This window comes from Phacochoerus africanus, chromosome 11, assembly GCF_016906955.1.
Source record: "Phacochoerus africanus isolate WHEZ1 chromosome 11, ROS_Pafr_v1, whole genome shotgun sequence".
Classification (NCBI taxonomy): Eukaryota; Metazoa; Chordata; class Mammalia; order Artiodactyla; family Suidae; genus Phacochoerus; species Phacochoerus africanus.
Genome location: NC_062554.1, coordinates 6162570 through 6183968, shown reverse-complemented (window position 1 = coordinate 6183968; position 21399 = coordinate 6162570). Strand labels below are relative to the sequence as shown.

Sequence of the window (21399 nt, the reverse complement as noted above, 5' to 3'; positions counted from 1 at the left end):
AGTTCCCTGGCACCATCCCCCATCCCCGCAGGCCCCGGCCTTGAGGGGTTCAGCACTCCGAGACCAGGCTTCCCCTGGCCCATCTAGAAGAAAGTTCCCTCAACGCCCCGGGCTCCCGACCTCTCCCCAGAGCCGCGGCCGCCCAGCCCGGACCCCCACCTCCTGCGCTGTACCGCTGCCCCCTTCCCCAGGGAAGCGGCCCTGGACTCTCCGCGGCCACTTAAGATGGCCATCCTCCGCCGCCGCACCCCCCTCGCCTTCCGCCCCGCCCGCCGCTCCGCCCCCGCCGCTCTCCGCGGAGCTGGGGGCAGCACCCGCGCCCCGCCTTGCTGGGCCCCGCGCCTAGATCCCAGAGCCGCGGATCGGCCCATTGACCTCGGGCAAGTCTCGCCGCCTCCGGGAGCGTCGCCTTCCCGCTCTGTAAAATGGGGGTAACGTTATGAGGGCAGACTCCATGGGACTGTGCTTGTAAAGCTCTCGGCACGCGGCCTGGCATCCAGCGGGCGCTCCCAAACGGCGGCTATTTTTATTATTAATTAAGGAGTAACGAAGGTGACAGCTGTGTAAACTGTAAAGCGCTGCAGCAGAACCGACGGGTATTATTAGCACTCGCCCCCGCCCCAGCTACTCGCTCCAAGTCAACAAACTTGAGCCTTTGTGGGCGGGACGCGGAGCCGGGAGCGCCCAGGACTGGTTTCGCTCCGACACCCCGGGGCCACTTCCCCTCCCACCCGGGGCCGCCCGGAAAGGGGGCGGGGCTCTTAGCGGGGCCTGGCCCGCCCCTTCCCCAAAAAAGACCTAGCCGGTGGCGGCGTCTCCTGGGAGTCCGCTTCCTGCCCCGCCTCCCCGCCCCCTGGCTCCTTAAAGGCGCAGGCCGCCAGCCTCGCTCCCACCGCTGCCAACGCCTAGGCCGCGGTCGGAGGATCCCCTTTAACCCGGGAGAGAACTTTCACTGCCGAGTTGAACCTGTGTCAAATATGCATTGGCTTCACGCAGCTGAAGCTAAGCCAGGGCTGTGCAGCGGGCGTGTCGGTGGGGCCTTCCAGACTAGATAAATGTATTGACAGAATGAAACAGTGTCTCAAAGCCCTCCCGGCACCCAGCATTCGTCCTCCAGTCTGTGCCCGACTCCCCTGTCGGTCGCCTCTTGGTGTAAGAGAAGCTCCCTGATGCGGCGAGAGAGACCGGGTCTGCAAGCCTTCACTCAGTTCTCATCCCAGCTTCATCACCACCTGCCCGGCGTTCTCACACAGGTACCTGCCCCTCGCTTCTGCGGTTGGGATGTGAAGACAGGGATCTCCCCAGGGGCAAAGGGGAAATGGGAGCCCAGAAATAAACTCAGGCCCAGCCGTGAGGGCTGTGCAAGGACAGAACAGTCCTCCAAGAGTTGCATAGCTACCAACCCTAGAGGGAACCAAGGTAGCCGAGAACCTCGTGCCCCTGGGAAGCCCCTAAGAGTTTCTATCCCTCGTCCAGCTGCCTCCAGGACACAGCAGGGCAGGACCAGTGCAAGGCTCTCGAGTGTTGCCTCCCAGAGAACCTCATAGACTGCCCTCCCCAATTGCCTCTCTTCCTGCTCGGAGGCTCCCAAGCCCCCAAGCTGCTCCTTCCAGCCACATCATGTATTAATTTATTTTCACCTTCCCCTGGGAATCCAGAGCCTTCCCTGCGATCTCACAGAGACAGCAGTGAGTGATGCTTTGGCGCGAGATCTTAATTTTCTGCTCAGGAATTGAACCTGGGCAGCCTGGTTGAAAACCAGGAATCCTAGCCACTAGACCAACTAGAGGCTAGAAGCAGAATTGCCCTGATTCGTGCCCCTGTTGGAAGCAAGAATGTTTCAAAGAGGCAGAGACTGTGAAAACAGGTAGGAAGATTACTGTAGAGTCACAGTAGGTGTGGGAGCACGCACAGAGAAGTGGTCTATCTCAGCAGGAAGGGAAGGGGTAACGCACACCCCAAGGAGGAGCGCAGCTGTGGGCCTCCCCCCGAGTGAGGCGCGCACCAGAGGGGATTTACATCACTTATTATGGGACGATTCCTCTGGATCCTTGTTTTCCTTTGGCCAATGGCCTTGGGGTACTTCTCACACCTTACTGGACACAGGACCCCGGCCCCCGTATGCCTGCGCATCTTTTGGCAAAGATGGATTCCAGAGCAAGGGGTATTGGGACAGAAACAAGACTTCTTATGGTCCGGCACCCCCTCCCTTTTTGATCCCTAGAAGTCTTCCTGCACATGTGTGATTGGGGAGCTCTCTTTGAGCTCTCCCCCAGGCGGGACTGAAGTGGTCCTTATCTTTCTGCTCCCGCAGAGCTCGGCTCCTGCCGTGAACTTGTCCCTTGACATGTCCAAGAGAAACAAGGCCCAACTGCCTCGGCCTAACAAGCCCCAGCTGTTCTCAGCCCAGGGGCCCATCTCCCTTCTCCCTGACCTGGACTCCCATTCCCAGCTTTGCCGAGGCAGCAGAGCTGAGCACAGAGCCAGGCAGATAAAGCCTGGGGGAAGGAGGGCTCGTTGATAGGACCCAACAGAAGCGTGAAGTCCTGGACCTGGCTCTCCTCTTGGGGGCGAAAAGGGCAACAGGATCCCTGAAAGCTATTCAGGGGCAGGCGCTGAGCGCACAGGCTCTCTGGGCAACATGTCACAAGCACGAGAGAAGGAAGGGTTGCTATCTTCGTTTTATTGAGGAGGAACCTATGGTTTAGAGCCGTCGCGCAACTGCTTCACTTGACATAGTGAGTGGCAGAGCTGGGATTCAAACCCAGGTCTCATTTCTCTAAGCTGAAGGAATCCAAAAGCTATGGGCTCTGTCCTCTGCCACACACCAGCTCACAACCAAAACAGCCCATCAGACACAGTGGTGTTGATCTGCCTGTTCGAACTGGCTGTCAGAGAGACTCCAAGGCCCACCATACGGCAGGAACTTGATGACAGAGGGATGGGTAACAGATGAGGCGTGCTTAGGGCTCCCTCATTGGTGGGAGCTGAGTTGAGGCCAGCCTGGTCATCAAAGCTGGGGACGGCTGGACTCAGTCAAGGAGCCCAAGTGTCAGCATCAGGGCCGCGCTGAGCAGGAGAGGCCCAGTCCCAAGGGACATGGCCCCCGCACTCAAGGCCAAGGCGTAGAACCTCGCCACCTCCTCGTTGGGGTTGCCCTCGGCCGAGTCAAACCACATCTGGATGCAGCGGCCGCTGCCCCGGCTGTAGTTGGTGAACTTATAATCGTGATTCCAGATGCCCTCACACAGCGCTGCAGGTGTGGGGAAGAAGGACTCAAATGTGTCGCAGGTGGTCCCCGTGGGACACTGGTTAGATCCTGTGGGGGGGGGGGCAGTGCAAACATTCAGCCCCTGGGCCGAAAGCTCACTCTGGCCACCCCCAGACACCCTTTTGCTCAACCCCGGATCCTCAAACCCCTCTTCTCCAACCCCCGCTTCCACCTCCCCACCCAGGCCCTCACCTGAGCTCCAGTTCCAGCCCTTGTGCCAGCTGCTCTTGCAGGTGTAGGAGGTGCGGCAGTCTTCCCACCAGTCCAGACAGTCCTCTTTGCAGAGGGGCACGTTCAGGAAGCGCTCTTTGCGCCACTTCTGGTTCACCTGGGCGGGAGGGGGCGGGGCGGGGCTGACGTCAGCCAGGGATGTTGGCAGGAACAGCCTTGACCGAGGTGCAGGGCAGCCTGCTGGGGAGGGGGCGAGGGAGACACCAGTACCTCCTGGAACCAGGGCCCCAGGTTGGGCGAGCACTCGTACAGACAGTTGTTCTGAATGAAGTGGCGCTTGCAGGCCGGCTCCATCCTGCCGCAGTGCTCCCAGGAAAAGTTATACAGGGAGGACTTGTCCCGGTGCAGCTCGTGGCTGACTCTGGCAGAGCAGCAGGCATTCTTCTTCCAGGGGACGCACTGGGTGGGCGACATGGGACATACTGCCTTCCCCGCCGCCTCCACTCCAGCATCACCCCGTCTGCCTCTTGTCCTCCCTCCCCAGGCGGCTGTCCTCCGAATGCTCACTAGGGCACCCCCTCTGCGCTTGCACCCCCAGGAACTCCTGTCCTGGGGGAGACTCAGTTACAGCAGTGTGATGGGGACGGGGTTGGAGAACCTGGGAGAAAACCCGCCTTGGCAGACAATAGCTATCTCTTCTTTCTTTTTTTTTTGGTTTTTAGGACCACACATGCACCACACAACAGCCACAGCAACCCCAGATCTGAACCATGTCTGCAACCTACACCACAGCTCACGGCAATACCAGATCCTGAACCCACTGAGTGAGGCCAGGGATCAAACCCTCATTCTTATGGGTCCTAGTTGGGTTTGTTAACTACTGAGCCATGAAGGGGACTCCCAATAGCTCTCATTTCTATAGCACGTAACCCTTTATAAAGAGTAATTTATTTATCCGCTAAAAAATAATTACTGAGTCCTTGTTTTATGCCAGTTACTGTTCTAGGTGCTGGGAAGACAGAGAACAAAACACAGAAATATGTGTTCCAGGAGTTCCCATCCTGGCGCATGAGCTGTGGTGGAGGCTGGAGGATGTAGCTCTGATTTGACCCCTAGCCTGGGAACCTCCATATGCCGTGGGTACGGCCCTAAAAAGTAAATAAATAAAAATAATAAAAATTTTTTTTTTAAAAAAGATTCTTAAGATCTGGAGTTCCCCTTGTAGCTCAGTGGAAACAAACCTGACTAGCATCCATGAGGATGTAGGTTCGATCCCTGGCCTTGCTCAGTGGGTTAAGGATCCAGCGTGGCTGTGGCTGTGGCTGTGGTTTAGGCCAGCAGCTGTAGCTCCGATTCGACCCCTAGCCTGGGAACTTCCACATGCCGTGGGTGCGGCCCTGAAAAGCCAAAAAAAAAAAAAAAGACCTGTGCCAGACACAGAGCAGACCCACAGAAATATTTGCTGGAAAAAAAAAAAATGAAAGACCTATTGATGACTTCCTAAATCTAAGCCAAACTCTATCTTACGTACACACACATCATTTTTTAGCAAGTTTTTAATATAGACCAGATCTTCTAAGACTGCACGTACAGTGACAAGGAAGTAACCTTGTCTGTGGTTTGTTTTCCTGGAGTTATTCGCTATTTTAGACAAGTGTGCCGCCAATGGAAACACACCTTGGAGCGTCTCATATGTCACAGTGCTGAGGTTGTTTGCCAGGAGGACACACTGGTCTCAGTCTTCACCGTAGCTGCTCCATTTTCGGTGATTTTGTGAATAAAAGCAAATGTGCTATTTCATAATGACTTCTAATGTGGTTACACCAGAGAACTGACATATGGAAACAAACGTTACCATAAATGACTTTCTTTTTGCCTTTCCCTTGTCTTATGGTAGAGTCGGGTTGTTATTTTTACATTCCGTGTGCAAATAGGTTCTGTTAGCTTTGAATTTCATCCAGGGGAGAAAAAGAGTCTACATAACAACGATTACTGATCAGCAGGAGACATGGACTCCAGGAGGGTCGGTCGCCACTGACTGGCACGCGAGTGTCCCTGTGTGTGGCCTGTGTCACAATCATGAAGGCCTTGTCCTCTGTCCCCGTGGCGCTCCGTGGCACTGACGCATAGGGAAGGTAGGAGGAGCTTCCTCCCACCGCCTCTTGTCCTTTAAACCCCTGGAGGTGCCCAGCCCTACCCCTACCCCTACCCCACCGCAGGGGCAGCTCATGTCCAATTCCTCTGTGTATCCATGTGCTTCTCTGGGCCTCGGCGTCCTGGGTTGTGTCATGTGGAGGAGAATGTCACCCAGCCCCATCACAGGACCCCTGGGAACATGAAGTCACGCACGGAAAAGGCACGACGTGGCGTAGGTGCTCAGTAAATGATCCTTGCACCTTTTGTCCCCATGGTGTCCTGTTCTGAGCAGGTTGCCCCTAGACTCACCTCATCCACTCCCCCCACCTCCCTCTTCCCCCGCAGAGATAACTCAGGACGCGCGTGGTGGGGGTCTGACCCCTCGCCCTTCCCCTGCCACCTCCACTTCCCTTTCCTGTACGACCAAGCCCTCTCCCCAGCCGGAGCCCACCCTCCCTCCTCACCTGGTCGTGCAGCTCATCCTCAGGGCCTGGCTCTACCTTATGGTGCTTGGCGTCCATGCAGACGTTGAGCAGGTCCGTCCTGGCCCGGGCGCGGCACACGGAGGCCACCCCGGCCAGAAAGAGCAGAAGGGCTGTCAGCTTCCAGGGCATGGCTTTGTCTGCCTGCAGAGGCAGCTGTGGTTAGGGAGGCCAAGGCCGAGGGCGGAGGGCCCCCGGACAGGGCCCCCACCCCACCCCGTTCACCTCCTGCCCCAAGCCCCCCAACTCCACAGTGCAGGATGGAGTCAGACCCTGTTCCTTCAGAGGCTCTTTGAGGCTGACATAGAGAAGACGACAAAAGGGGCGCTCCCTCACCCCAGGCTTGGAGGGCTCAGAGGGGACTGGGGATGAGGGGACAGGCCCTGGAGGAATCGCCCCAAGTTGGAAAAGATGCTTTGTAGCCTCGCCTTCTCTCTGGACTTGATCTAAGAAAAGGGATGAAATAGTTGAGGTCCATACTCTGCTCCTCTGCAAAGGGCCAGGGACACAGAGCGCCCTCGTCCTGTGTCCAGCGAGGGCTCAGCCCTCACACCTGGGGTCGCCCGCGGTCCCACGCTGGCCTAAGAGCACTGCTAACCCGGGGGTGGCAGTGTCCAGCTCTGCTGATTTTTCCAGATCAGCATGAGGATCCAGTGAGGTAGCATGCAGGGCGCTGTCTGGTTAGATGAGACAGAAATGACCCAGCGGGTTGTTTTCAAACGGCTTTGCTCGCTGGGACTTTTTCCTTCCCTCTTCCCAGCTCTCCGCCGTTTGTTTTCTCCCGTCCCCTCATCCTGACTCTGGCCTCCTCAGCTCTTTCTGGACAGATGTGCCCGCTCCCTGCCTTGTCCCTCAAGAAAACAATCGCAGGCCCCTGGGATCAAGGGACCCCACAAAAGCCACCACCCCCCTCCCCACCGCATCGGAACTGCTTCCCAGACGCGCACTTGGGAGTCATGGGAGGCCGCCAGCTCGGGTCAGCCTGCCCCCCACCTCCCGCCCGCTGTTCCTTTGGGACCTGAGTGGACCGCGGAGACCCTCTCCTCCCTCGCCCCGCCCCCACACGCAGCCCATCACCGAGCCCGAGCCCGGGCAAGGGTCCCTTGGGAAACCTTTCTGGAATTCCCTTCCCTGGGCTCTGTGTTTGGGGTAAGATCCTCCCTCCTCCCGATTTCTTCCCGCTCAAGTCACCTTCTGCTCCCGGAGGCAGCGGCGAGCTTCCCGAGGGAGCTGTGCCCTTCCCCCTTCCCGGAGGCGCCGGGCCACGTCCCCCCTCCCTCCTTGGGGCGACTTGCCTGCGGGTCCCCTGCCGCCAGGTGCGCGCGCTGCCGCCCGCCCGCCCGCCCGCAGGGCCTCTGCCCGGGCTGGCAGCCGCTGCAGGCCGCTGGCGCTGTGGTCTCCGCCCAGGGCCCAGGACAGCCTGCCAAGACGCCCTGGTAAGCAAAAATACCATTTCCTCCGTCAGCGCTTCTCCTGCTCTTCTTCTCTCAGATCCCACCCTCTTGAGGGTCCGGCCAGGGATCCACTCATCTTTGCGTTCATATTTTGTGCGCGTGTCAGTTTCCTCATTCCCGGATCCCGCTCCAACACTCATCACAAAATCAGACCGCCGGCGCTCATCTCCAAGGGGGATCGGGTGGTTAGGATAACTCACTTGAGGGGACCACGGTGGAGTGGGGCAGAACCCGGGTTCGGGGGCCAGGTCAGGGGACCCAGTGATCACGCCATCCCTCCCACGGCCGTGGGAAATGTCTCTGACTCCGTCTCTGCCTTAGTTTGCTCTCAAGAGAATTGTTGAGCATTGGACCGTGGAAAAGCCTGACATATGCTGAGTAGGCTTTTTAAAAATGTTTCTTTAGCAATTATTGACTCGTAATAATGTATGAGTTTCAGGCACACAGCTTCAGATTCTTTTCCATTGCAGGTTATTACAAGACACCAAATAGAGTTCCCTGTGTTATACAGTAAATCCTTGTTGTTTCTCTGTTTTATATACAGTGGCGTGTATGGATTAATGCCATAACCCTAATTTGCCCCTCCGCCTCCTGTTTCTCCTTTGGTATCTATAACCTTGTTTTCTATGTCTGTGAGTCTGTTTCTGTTCTGTATTTATTTATTTATTTGCTTTTTAGGGCTGCACCCGCGGCATATGGAAGTTCCCAGGCTAGGGGTTGAGTCGGAGCCACAACTGCCAGCCTACACCACAGCCATAGCACCACGGGATCCGAGCCACATCTGCAACATACACCATAGCTCATGGCAGTGCCGGATCCTTAACCCACTGAGTGAGGCCAGGGATCGAACTCGCATCCCCATGGATCCTAGTCGGGCTCATTACCACTGAGCCACAATGGGTACTCCTGTTTCTGTTTTGTAAAGAAGTTCTTTTCTGTTATTTTTAGACTCCACATATAGGTGATATATAATAGTCAGCTTTCTCTGCCTGACTTCACTTATTATGATAACCTGTAGGTCCACTCATATTACTGCAGATGACAATATTTCATTCTTTTTTATGGCTGAATTATATTCCATCGTATATGTGTGTGAATCACATCTTCTTTATGCCTTTATCTGTTCATGGCCGTTTAGGTTGCTCGAGTAGGCTTAACTAGCATCTACCGGATTAATTTATGAGCAGCCAGATGGACACAGGTACAGGTCGAGATACAGAAGTCAAGTGTCACAGAGAAAAATCGTCTCAATCTGATAAATGATAACATCTCACCATCTCTCATTTCTGTAAACATAATTAAGCAATTTTTTAGCCTTGAAAAAATCGTGGTAAAATAGGACTTCCCGTCGTGGCGCATTGGAAACGAATCTGACTAGGAACGATGAGGTTGCGGGTTTGATCCCTGGCCTCACTCAGTGGGTTAAGGATCCAGTGTTGCCGTGAGCTCTGGTGTAGGTTGCAGACCTGGCTCAGATCTAGGGCTGCTGTGGCTGTGGTGTAGGCTGGCAGCTGTAGCTCTGATTGGACCCCTGGCCTGGGAACTTCCAGGTGCCGTGGGTGGGGACCTAAAAAAGACCAAAGACAAAAAAAAAAAAAAAAAAAGGAAAAATTGTGGTAAAATCCATACTATATAAAATTTACTGTCTTAACCATTTTAAGGGTACACGTCAGTAATGTTAAGCACATTGACGTCATTTAGCCACAAATCTCTAGGACATTTTCATCTTATAAAACTAAAGCTCTGGAGTTCCCGTGGTGGTGCAGCGGAAACAAATCCCACTGGTAATCGTGAGGTTGTGGGTTCGATCCCTGGCCTCGCTCAGTGGGTTAAGGATCCGGCGTTGCCGTGAGCCGTGGTGTAGATTGCAGACGAGGCTTTGATCGGGCGTGGCTGTGCCTGTGGTGGAGGCCAGTGGCTACAGCTCTGATTAGACCCCTAGCCTGGGAACCTCCATGTGCTTCGGGTGTGGCCCTAAAAAGACAAACAAAAAACAAAAAACAAAAAAACCCCACTAAAACTCTATTCCCATTACTTAGCACCTCCCCATTCGTCCCCTCCCCAGTCCCTGGCAGCTGCCATTCATCATCTTCTGTGTCTGTGGATTTGGCTGCTCTATAGGCACCTCATGTAATTGGGATCATATAGTCGTCATCCTTTTGTGCCTGGCTTGTTTCCCTTAGCATAGTGTCCTCAAGGTTCATCCGCGTGTCAGAATTTCATCCCTTTTTACAGCAGAATAATAATCCAGTGCATGTGTATGCATGTTATTTATCCATTCGTCCATCCATGGACGTTTGGGCTGCTTCCACCTTTTGGCTGTTGTGAAGAATGCTACGGTGAAAATAAGGGCCCAAGTTTATCACTATTATTATTATTTTTTGCATGTGTACAGATATCAGTTTGGGACCCTGTTTGCAATTCTTTTGGATATATAGTCGGAAGTGGACTAGCTGGATCAGATGGAAATTCTATTTTTAATTTTTGAGGAACTATCCCCGCTGTTTTCCATAACAGCTGCCCAATTTTACATTTCTACCCACAGTGCCCAAGAATTTCAGTTTTGCCACATCCTTGCCCACGTTCATTATTTTCTGTTGATTTGTTTCCTTTTTTAATAGGAGCCGTTCTAGTGGGTGTGATGTGGTATATGTCACTGTGTGTTTTGGGGGGTTTTTAGTTTTGGTTTTGGGTGTTTTTTGTTTTGTTTTGTTTTGTTTTGTTTGTTTTTTGTTTTGTCTTTTTGGGCTGTGCGCGCAGCATATGGAAGTTCCCAGGCTAGGGCTTGAATCAGAGCTGCAGCTGCCGGCTTATACCACAGCCACAGCAATGCGGGATCCAAGACGTGCCTGCAAACACCACCACAGCTCACAGCAAGGCTGGATCCTTTAGCCCACTGAGCGAGGCCAGGGATCAAACCTGCTTCCTCATGGATACTAGTTGGGTTCATTACTGCTGAGCCACAAGGGGAACCACTCACTGTGGTTTTGATGTGCATTTCCCTAATGATTAATAATGTTGAGCATCTTTTCATGTGCTTATTGGTCATTTGTATATCTTTTTTGGAGAAATAGCTGTTCAAATTATTTGCCCATTTTTAATCAGGTTATATACCTTGTTGTTGTTGAATTGGAGGAGTTCTTTATGTATTCTGGATTAACTCCTTATCAGATACATTTGCATGTATTTTTCCTATCCTATATGTTGCCTTTTTACTCTGTTACCTGCCTTTTGCTTTACAGAGGCTTTTAATTTTGATGTGGTCCAATTTATCTTTCTTTCTTTTATTGCTTGTACCATTGCTGTCATATCCAACAAATCACTGCCGAATATAATGTTATGAAGCTCTTTCCCCTATGTTTTCTTAAGGAGATTTATAGTTTTAGCTCTTGCATTTAGGTCTTTGATCCATTTAGAGTTAATTTTTGTGTAAAATAAAGGTCCAACTTTATTTATTTATTTATTTGCATGTGAAAATCCAGTTGCATCCTAGCACCTTTTTTTTTTTTGGTCTTTTTTAGAGCGGCACCGGAGGCATATGGAGGTTCCCAGGCTAGGGATCAAATCCAAGCTGTAGCCTCTGGCCTACACCACAGCCACAGCAACACTAGATCAAAGCTGCATCTGCGACCTACACCACAGCTCACGGCAAGCCGGAAGCTTAACTCACTGAGCGAGGCCAGGGATTGATCCTGCGTCCTCATGGATGCCAATCAGATTCCTTTCTGCTGAACCACAGTGGGAACTCCCCAGCACCATATTTTGAAAAGACTGCCCTTTCCCCTATTGCATTGTCTTGGCACCATCATCAGAAAACTGGACTTTTAGTTCTGTCCCATTGATCTATGTATCCATTCTTTTTTTTTTTTTTTTTTTTTTGCCTTTCTCTAAGGCCGCACCCACAGCATATGGAGGTTCCCCGGCTTGGGGTCTAGAGGGAGCTGTAACCACCGGCCTTCACCAGAGCCCCAGCAATGCCAAATCCAAGCCGAGTCTGCAAACTACAACACAGCTCACAGCAATGGCGAATCCTTAACCAGCTGAGCGAGACAAGGGACCGAACCCGCAACCTCATGCTTCCTAGGCGGATTCCTTAACCACTGAGCCATGACAGGAAATCCCTATGTATCTATCCTGACACTATTGCTGCACTGCCTTATTATGGATTGGGAGTAAGTGTAGAAATCAGGAAGTGTGAGTCCCCCAGTTTTGTTCTTTTTCAAGATTGTTTGGCTGTCGTGGCTCTCTCGCATGTCCATGTGGATTTTAAGATCAGGTTGTCAGGAGTTCCCGTCGTGGCGCAGTGGTTAACGAATCTGACTAGGAACCATGAGGTTGCGGGTTCGGTCCCTGCCCTTGCTCAGCGGGTTAAGGATCCGGCGTTGCCGTGAGCTGTGGTGTAGGTTGCAGACGCGGCTCGGATCCCGCGTTGCTGTGGCTCTGGCGTAGGCCGGTGGCTACAGCTCCGATTCAACCCCTAGCCTGGGAACCTCCATATACCGCGGGAGCGGCCCAAGAAATAGCAACAACAACAAAAAAAAAGACAAAAGACAAAAAAAAAAAAAAGATCAGGTTGTCAGTTACTACAAGAAAGACAGCTGGGGGAGTTCCCGTCGGGGCGCAGTGGTTAATGAACCCAACTAGGAACCATGAGGTTGTGGGTTCCATCCCTGGCCTTGCTCAATGGGTTAAGGATCCAGCGTTGCCGTGAGCTGTGGTGTAGGTCACAGACACGGCTCGGATCCTGCATGACTGTGGCTGTGGCATAGGCCGGTGGCTACAGCTCCGATTAGACCCCTAGCCTGGGAACCTCCATATGCCGCGGGAGCGGCCCAAGAAATGGCAAAAAGACAAAATAAATAAATAAATAAATAAATAAATAAATAAATAAAAAGAAAGACAGCTGGGATTTTGGTAAGGACTGAGTTGACTCTGTAGCTCAGTTGGGGAAGTAATGTCCTCCTAACAGTATTAAGTCTTCTGATCAGTGAACATGGAGTTTCCTGCTATTTATGCAGGTTTTAAATTTCTTTCAACAATGTTTTATAATTTCCAGTGCACAAGTCTTTTACTTCCTTTGTTGAATGTTTTCCTATGTATTTTATCCTTGTTCATGCGACTGTGAATGGAATTGTATTCTTGAATTTAGCTTGCTGTTGATCATTGCTAGTGTACAGAAATACAAGGGCTTTTTTTTTGGAGTTCCTGCTGTGCCACAGTGGTTAATAGCCCTGAGTCATCTTTGTGATGGCGCAGGTTCAAACCCTGGCCCAGCCCAGTGGATAAAGAATCCGGAATTGCCTCAGCTGCAGCTCAGATTCAATCCCTGGCTTGGGAACTGCTATATGCTGTGGATGCAGCCAAAAAAAGAAAGAAATAGAATGTTTTTTTTTTATATTGATCTGGTATCCTACAAACATGCTGAACTCATTTGTCAGTAAGCCTGTGTTTGAGGATTCCTTATGATTTTCCATATAGAATGTCACGTAATCTATGAGTAGAAATAGTTTCACTTCTTGCTTTTCAATCTGTATGGGTTTTATTTCTTTTTCTTCACTAATAGCCCTAGCTACTGTCTTTACACAACATCAGATAGACAGGATGAGCGTATATATACTTGTCTTAATCCTGATCTTAGGGGTAAAGCCTTTTAGCATAGAATAGGATGCTAGCTGTGCAAAATTTCCTTCTATTCCTAGTTTGTTCGGTGTTTTATTTTATTTTTTATTTTTTATTACAGTGTAGTTGATTTACAATGAAAAATATGGAATGCAAAAAAGAGGGGAAAAAAAGGAAGGGAGTTCCCGTCGTGGCTCAGTGGTAATGAACCGGACTAGCATCCATGAGGACACGGGTTCGATCACTGGCCTCTCGCTCAGTGGGTTAAGGATCTAGCGTTGCCTTAAGCCGAAGTATAGGTCGCAGACATGGCTCAGATCCTGCATTGCTGTGGCTGTGGTGTAGGCCGGCAGCTGCAGCTCTGATTCCACCCCTAGCCTGGGAACTTCCATGTGCCATGGGTGCGGTCCTAAAAAAAAAAAAAATGGAATGCTTCAGGAATTTGCGTGTCATCCTTACACAGAGGCCATGCCAGTCTTCTCTGGATCCTTCCAATTTTAGTGTATGTGCTGCCAAAGCGAGCACTTACTTTGTTTTTATAATGAAAGAACTTTGGAATTTTCTCAAATGATGTTTCTGCCTCAGTTGAAATGATCATGTAGGTTTGCATTTTTTCCTAGTAATATGGTGCATTAAATCAATTGGCTCTGACATGTTAAGCCAACTTGCATTCTTTAGAGTCTCCCATTTGCTAATGGTGTACAGTCCTTTTTATATGCTACTGCTTGATGTTTTGTTGAGAGGAGTTACTTCTTATTTATAAAAGATGTTGGTCTGTAGTTTTCTTGTGATATCTTTGTCTAGTTTTGTATCAGGGTAGTACTGGTTTCATAGAATGAGTTGAGTGTTCTCTCCTTTTTTGAAAGAATTTGTGCAGCGTCAGTATGTATGATTCTTTCAACGTGTGGGGTAGAATATGCATCACTGAGGCTACCTGGGGCTGGATGTTTCTTGAGGCAGCTTTAAAATTACAGTTCAAGCTCTTTACCTGTTACAGGTATATTTAAATGTTTTACTTCGTATGTCAAATTTGGTAGTTTGTATCTTTCTAGAAATGTGTCCATTTCACTTATGTTATGTAATTTATTGACTTACCCTTGCTCTTATACCGCTTTTTATTTCTGTGAGGATAATAGTGATGTCCCCTTTATTATCCTCTGATTTTTTTTTTTTTTTGGTCTTTTTAGGGCCATACCTGTGGCATATGGAGGTTCCCAGGCTAGGGGTCCAGTCGGAGCTGAAGGCACCAGCCTACACCACAGCCACAGCAACGTGGGATTGGAGCCACGTCTGCGACCTACACCACAGCCACAGCAACCTGGATCCTTAATCCACTGAGCAAGGCCAGGGATCGAGCACGGAACCTCATGGATACGAGTTGGGTTCATTAACCACTGAACCACGACAGGAACTCCTATCCTCTGATTTTAATAATTCGATTCTTCTCTCTTTTTTTCTTCATCAGTGTAGCTAAAGGCTTATTAGTTTTATTGATCTTTTCATAGGACCAGATTTTCGTTTGTCCACTTTCTGTATTAGTTTTCTATCTTTTCCATTTATTTTTGCTTTATTTATTATTTCTTTCCTTCTGCTGGATTTGAGTTTATTTTGCTCTTTTTATTTCATATTATTTCATTTTATATATTTTATTATTTTGTTTGTTTGTTTTTGTTTTTGGTCTTTTTAGAGCCACATACCCGGAATATGGAGGTTCCCAGGCTAGGTGGGGGGTCCAATCAGAGGTATAGTCACCAGCCTACACCACAGCTACAGCAACACCAGGTCCGAGCTGCATCTGTGACCTAGACCACAGCTCATGACACTGCCAGATCCTTAAGCCACTGAGCAAGGCTGGGGATCGAACCTGAGTCCTTGTGGATACTAGTTGGGTTTGCAACCTGCTGAGCCATGATGGGAACTCCCTGTTTTCTTTTAAAGGTAACAAGTTCCCTCATGGCTCAGCAGGTTGAGGATCTGGCATTGTCACTGCTGTGGCTTTGGTTACAGATGTGGTGGGGATTCACTTCTGCATATTTCAAGCTCAGCCAATAAATAAATAAGGTAATAGGTTAGTTTACGGATTTAAGCTCTTTCTTCCTTTCTTTGTTTCTTTGCTTTGCTTTGCTTTTTAGGGCGGCTCCTGAGGCATATGGAAGTTTCCAGATTCCCAGGCTAGGCCTTGAATAGGAGCTACAGCTGCTGACCTACACCACAGCCACAGCAACCCAGGATCCGAGGCGAGTCTGCCGCCTACACCACAGCTCACCGCAGTGCTGGGTCCTTAACCCACTGAGCGAGGCCAAGGATCAAACCCACATCCTCCTGGGTACTAGCTGGATTTGTTCCTGCTGCGCCGCAACAGGAACTCCCTCTTTCTTTTTTTCCTAGAGACAGTCACAGCTCTAGATTTCCCTCTAAGCACTGCTTTAGCTGCATTCAGTCAGTTTTTATATTTTTCATTTTCATTTCATTCGACTTATTTTGTAACATCTCTTGTGATTTATTCTTTTACTCATGGAATTATTTAGGAGTGTGTTGTTTAATTTATTGAGTTCCGGTTTCTTCCATTGTGTTCAGAGAACATACTTTAGGTTATTTCAATGTTTAAAAATGTATTGGTGCTCCTGTTAATGGCCTAATGGTATGATGTTGTTGTTTGTTGATGGGTTCTGCAGATATCTGCTCGGTCTAACTGGTTTATTTATAGAGTTTTGTGCAAGTCATCTGTCTCCCTATTGATCTTCTGACTAATTGTTTTTGGTAGGGGTATTGAAATCTCCAATTGTTCTTGTTGAATTGTGCTGTTCTCTCTTCCATTCTGTCCATTTTTATTTCATGTATTTTGCTTTTTTGGGGGGGGGGGCGCACCTGAGGTATATAGAGGTTCCCAGGCTAGGGGTCCAATCAGCTACAGTCGCCGGCCACAGCCACAGTCACATCAGATCTGAGCCACATCTGCGACCTACACCACAGCTCACGGCAACACTGGATCCCTAACCCACTGAGCAAGGCCAGGGGTCGAACCCCCAACCTCATGATTCCTAGTCGGATTCGTTGCCACTGTGCCATGACCGGAACTCCTCTTTCATGTATTTTGGAACTCTGCATTTATGTTTATAATTGTTATGTATTCCTGATGGATTGACCCTTTTATCATTACAAATCGCCTTTCTTTGTCCCTTAACAATTTTTGTCTTCAATTCTATTTGTCTGATATCATTTTAACCATTCCAGATATCTTTTGTTTATTTTTTACGTGATGTATCTTTTTTCTATCCTTTTAATTTCAACTTTTTGTATCTATGAATCTAGTGTCACTCATTTAGCCAGCATATAGTAGGATAATGATTTTTTTTTGTCTTTTTGTTGTTGTTGTTGTTGTTGTTGTAGGATAATGATTTTTTAATCTGCTAATCTCTTTTTATTGGTGCATATAATCCATTTATAGGAAATGTAATTACTAATAAGTTCTACATCTTTACTTTTATTTGTTTGGTATATACTGTTTATCTTTCTTGTTCCTCTGTTTCTCCATTACTGTCTTCTTCTTTTTTTGGCCACCCTGCAGCATACGGAGTTCCCAGGTCAGGGACCAGATGTGAGCTGTAGTTGCGACCTAAGGCGCAGCTGTGGCAATGCCAGATCCTTAACCCACTGTGCTGGGCTGGGGATCAAACCTGGGTCCCAGTGCACCCAAAAGGCCACTGATCTCATTGTGCCACAGTGGGAACGCCTTTTTTTTTTTTTAAATAGCCACAGCTATGCCATGTGAAGGTTCCTGGGCCAGAGATGGAATCCAAGCTGCATCCACACCAGATCCTTTAACACACTGTGCTGGCCCAGGATCAAGCCCATGCCTCCACAGCAACCCAAAATGCTGATGCTGGAGTTTTAACCCACTGTGCCATGGCAGGAACTCCTGGCTATAGAATTTTTTTTTTTTCATTTTATTTTATAGCCACCCCAGAGCAAATGGAGTTCCTGGGCCAGGGATCATATCTGAGCTGCAGTTACAACCTAAGGTGCAGCTGCCTCAATGCCAGATCCTTAACCCGCTGAGCTAGGCTAGGGATTGAACCTGCATTCCAGCTCTCCCAAGACGTAGCCAATCCCATTGCATCACAGCAGGAACTCCTAAAATTCCTAATTGAGTTTTTATTTCAGCACTCTGAATATATCATCCCACTGCCTCTTGGCCTTCATAGCTTCTGATGAGACATTAGCAGTGACTCTTTTTTTTTTTTTTTTTTAAGGGCGACATGTGCAGCATATGGAGGTTCCCAGGCTAGGGGTCGAATTGAAGCTGTAGCTGCTGGCCTACACCACAGCCACAGCAAAGCTAGATCTGAGCCACATCTGGAACCTACACCTCTGTTCACCGCATTGCCGGATCCTTAACCCACTGAGCAAGGCCAGGGCTTGAACCTGCATCCTCATGGATCCTAGTCGGATTCATTTCCGCTGAGCCCCAACAGGAGCTCCAGTAGTTATTCTTGCATGGTGAGTTGCTTTTCAGTTGCTGCTTGCCAGATTCTCTCTTTGTCTTTCAATGGTTCGATGTGTTTAAATGTGAATTTCTTTGAATTTGTATTACCTTGAGGTTATTGAACTTCTTAGATGTGTAGCTTAGCATTTTTTTAAAATAAATTTTGAGAGGTTTTGCCCATGATTTTTCCGAATAGGCTTTATGTCTCTCCCCCACTCCTCCTGCTCACTTGCTCGGCTGTCCCTGTCTGTTTCCTCTTTCTAGGACTCCATTGTATGTATTTTGGTTTGCTCGATGGTTATCACAAGTCCCTGAGGCTCTGCTCATTCTCCTCCTCCTTCTCCTTCCTCTTCCTCCTCCTTCCCCTCCTCCCCCCCTCTTCCCCCTCCTCCTCCTCTTCCTCCTCTTCCCTTCCCCCCCCTTCCACCCCTCCCCTTCTTCTTCTTCTTTTTCTTCCCCCCACCCCCAGCCCCCGGCCTTCTTTGTTTTAAGAATGTCCAATCTGGAGTTCCCATCGTGGCTCAGTGGAAACGAATCCGACTAAGAACCATGAGGTTGCGAGTTCGATCCCTGACCTTGCTCAGTGGGTTAAGGATCCGGCATTGCCGTGAGCTGTGGTATAGGCCGCAGATGCAGCTTGGATCCAGCTTTGCTGTGGCTCTGGCATAGGCTGGTGGCTATGGCTCTGATTAGACCCCTAGCCTGGGAACCTCCATATGCCTCGGGAGCGGCCCCAGAAAAGGCAAAAAGACAAAAAAAAAGAATGGACAATTTCTATTTTCTATATTCAAGTTTATAGGTTCTTTCCTTGGCCGCTTCAAACCTGCTACTGAACACCCCTAATTAAAAAACATTCTTCAGGCTTAATGTTTTAGAGCAGCTTAAGGTTCACAACAAAATCAAGAGAAAGATACAGAAATTTCCCATCTATCCCCTGCCCCCCCCCCATTCATAGCTTCCCCCGTTATAACATCCCCAACCGGAGTGGTACCTTTGTTAAAACTGATGAACCTACCTTGATGCATCTTCATCAGCCAAAGTCCATAGATTACGCCAGGGTTCACTCTTGGTGATAAACACAGAATAGTGTGGACCAATGCGTAATTACACACATTGTTATACAGAGTAACTGCACTGCACTGCACCCCCTGCGTTCAGCCCCCAGCAGCTGCTGACCTTTTTGCTGTCTCCATAGTTGTGCCTTTTCCAAATGTCACCTAAGCTTTTTTGCAGTGGGTTTGCCGCCAGGACACAGGTGTCATTAAAACCGTCCCTGAAGCCTAAGCGAGAACAGGAAAGGAGAAGATTCCCATCAGCGTCGGTGTCCTTGGACGCGAAGATTCAGGCACTGTCTACCACTGCTGGCCACCGGATCTACACATGCAACTGTCGAAAAGTTCGACAAAGTGGCTGCTCCGATGGGAAGGGCTCCTCCGAGGATGCCTGGGTCTTGGACGGACTGAAGGCGGAACGTCAGCGTGGTGTCATCCTTGACGTCTCCCTGTGGAATTTCAAGACCAGCAAAGTACCAGGTGATCATCGTTGATGCACCAGGACGTGGAGACTTTATTAAAAACACGATTACAGGCACGTCCCGAGCTGACTGTGCTGTCCTGATTGCTGCTGCTGGTGTTGGTGAATTCAAACCAGGTAGTTTCAAGAATGGGCAGACCCGTGAGCCTGCCCTTCCGGCGTACACTCTGGGTGTGAAACGGCTAATTGTTGGAGTGAAAATGGATTCTTCTGAGCCACCCTGCAGCCAGAAGAGATCGAGGAAATGGTTAAGGAAGTCAGTACTTGCATGACGAAATGGGCTACAACCCTGATACGGTAGCTTCTGTGCCAGTTTTGGCGGGAATGGTGACCACATGCTGGAGCCAAGTGCTAACATGCCTTGGTTTCAAGGGCTGGAAGGTCGCCCATGAAGATGGCAATGCCAGCGGAACCATGCTGCTTGAAGCTCTGGATTGCATCCTGCCGCCAACTTGTCCAGCTGACAAGCCCTCGCACCAGCCATTCCAGGACGTCTGCAAAACTGGTGGTATCGGTACCGTCCCTGGGGGCCGAGTGGAGACAGGTGTTCTCAAACCTGGCATGGTGGCCACCATGTCGGTGTTACAACCGAGGTCAGGTCTGTTGAAATGCACACCGTCAAGCTTTGAGTGAAGCCCTTCCTGGGGACAGTGTGGGCTTCTGTGTCCAGAACATGTCTGTCAAATGCTGTCACGTACCTGAGGAATCTGAAAAAAGGACACAGTGAACTTCTTTCCAGAACAGAGGCTGACTCACAGACTTTGAAAAACTTGTGGTTTCCGAAGGAGAGAGGTTGGACGTGGGAGGATGCGCTGGGGGTGTGGGATGGAAATCCTATAAACTGGATTGTGATGATCATTGTACAGCTATAAATGTAATAAATTCATTGAGTAATAAAAAAAGAGAACGTGTCTGTCAAAGATGTTCATTGTGGCACAGTGACTGGTGACAGCAAAAGTGACCCACCAATGGAAGCAGCTGGCTCTACAGCTCAGGAGATTAGCTTGGACCATCCAGGCCAAACCAGTGCTGGATGCGCACCTCTGCTGGATCGTCCCGCAGCTCCCATTGCTTGCAGGTTTGCTGGACGGAAGGCGAAGTTGACTGTCATCCTGGGGAAACGCTGGAAGATGGCCCCAAGTTCTTGAAATATGGGGGTGCTGCCATTGTTGCTGTGGCTCCTGGCAAAGCCCCTGCGTGTTGAGAGCTTCTCTCTCTTCCTCTGGGCTGTTTTGCTGTTCGTGACATGAGGCAGATGGTTGCTGTGGCTGTCAGCAAAGCAGTGGACAAGAAGGCAGCTGGAGCTGGCAGCATCACCACGTCTGCTCAGAAAGCTCAGAAGGCTCGGAGTTCCTGTCGTGGCTCAGCAGAAGCGAATCTGACGAGGATCTGTGGGGACGTAGGTTCAATCCTTGCTCAGTGGGTTAAGGATCTGGCGTTGCTGTGGTTCTGGTGTAGGCTGGCAGCTGCAGCTCTGATTGGACCCCTAGCCTGGGAACCTCCATATGCTTCATGTTCAGCCCTTAAAAGACAAAAAAAAAGCCCTTAAATGACAAAAAAAAAAAGAAAGAAAAGAAAGAAAGGAACCTCAGAAGGCTAAACGAATATTATGCCCAGTACCTGCCACCCCAGTATTAATCACTGGTGGAAGAATGGTTCCAGAATGGTTTGTCTTAATTGGCCATTTAAGTTTAATAGTAAAAGACCAGTTAATGATAACTACGCATCATAAAACCTTCAGAGGGGAAGGAGAATATTTTGTGGACCATTTGTTTGGACTGTGGCAGTTTTAAGTTATTAGATTTAAAAATCAGTACTTTTTAATGGAAACAACTTGACCAAACATTCACAGAACTGTCACAGAAATCTGAGACCCGTTAAAAAAAGTTTAAAGATAAAAAAACAAACAAATGTCACATCGTTGGAAACATACCGTATATTGTGTTTTCATATCGACTTCTTTCACTTAGTGATAAGTATTTGGGTTTCCTCCATGTCTTTTCATGGCTTGACAGTTTCTTTTCAGTGCGAAATAATATTCCACTGTCTGGATGGACCACAGTTTATTCATTCATTCACCTACTGAAGGACTTCTTTGTTGCTGCTGATGTTTGGCAATTATGAATGAAGCTGCTGTAAACATTTATGTGCGGGTTTTAGTGTGGACATAGTTTTCAACTCCTTTGGGGAAATACTAAGGACTGGGTGTCCTGGATCATATGGTAAAAGGAGGTTTAATTTTATAAG

General features: G+C 49.4%; 1 protein-coding gene, 1 non-coding gene and 1 pseudogene across 9 annotated transcripts; 1 reads left to right on the top strand and 2 right to left on the bottom strand.

Annotated features, from left to right (window-relative positions):
* Positions 1 to 225: 225 nt before the first annotated feature.
* Positions 226 to 20004, top strand: LOC125111482 (putative elongation factor 1-alpha-like 3; annotated as a pseudogene).
* On the bottom strand, positions 2663 to 7832 carry LOC125110569 (folate receptor beta-like). Of its 8 annotated transcripts, none has more exons than XM_047751908.1 (6): positions 7715 to 7824; positions 7356 to 7493; positions 6043 to 6204; positions 3713 to 3901; positions 3464 to 3599; positions 2663 to 3319 (listed from the first exon to the last, which is right to left on the bottom strand). In XM_047751908.1, the coding sequence occupies exons 3-6, from the start codon at positions 6190 to 6192 to the stop codon at positions 3033 to 3035; spliced, it is 762 nt and encodes a 253-aa protein (XP_047607864.1). In that variant the 5' UTR covers positions 6193 to 6204; positions 7356 to 7493; positions 7715 to 7824; the 3' UTR covers positions 2663 to 3032. The 8 variants fall into 8 exon arrangements, with proteins under 8 accessions (XP_047607864.1, XP_047607865.1, XP_047607861.1 ...); XM_047751909.1 differs by lacking the exon at positions 7715 to 7824 and adding an exon at positions 6397 to 6506 and having other exon boundaries at positions 7356 to 7399; XM_047751905.1 differs by lacking the exon at positions 7715 to 7824 and adding an exon at positions 6397 to 6506 and having other exon boundaries at positions 7252 to 7384.
* Positions 13552 to 13658, bottom strand: LOC125112319 (U6 spliceosomal RNA). The gene has a single exon (XR_007131112.1). It is a non-coding gene; the product is annotated as a U6 spliceosomal RNA (small nuclear RNA).
* Positions 20005 to 21399: the final 1395 nt, after the last annotated feature.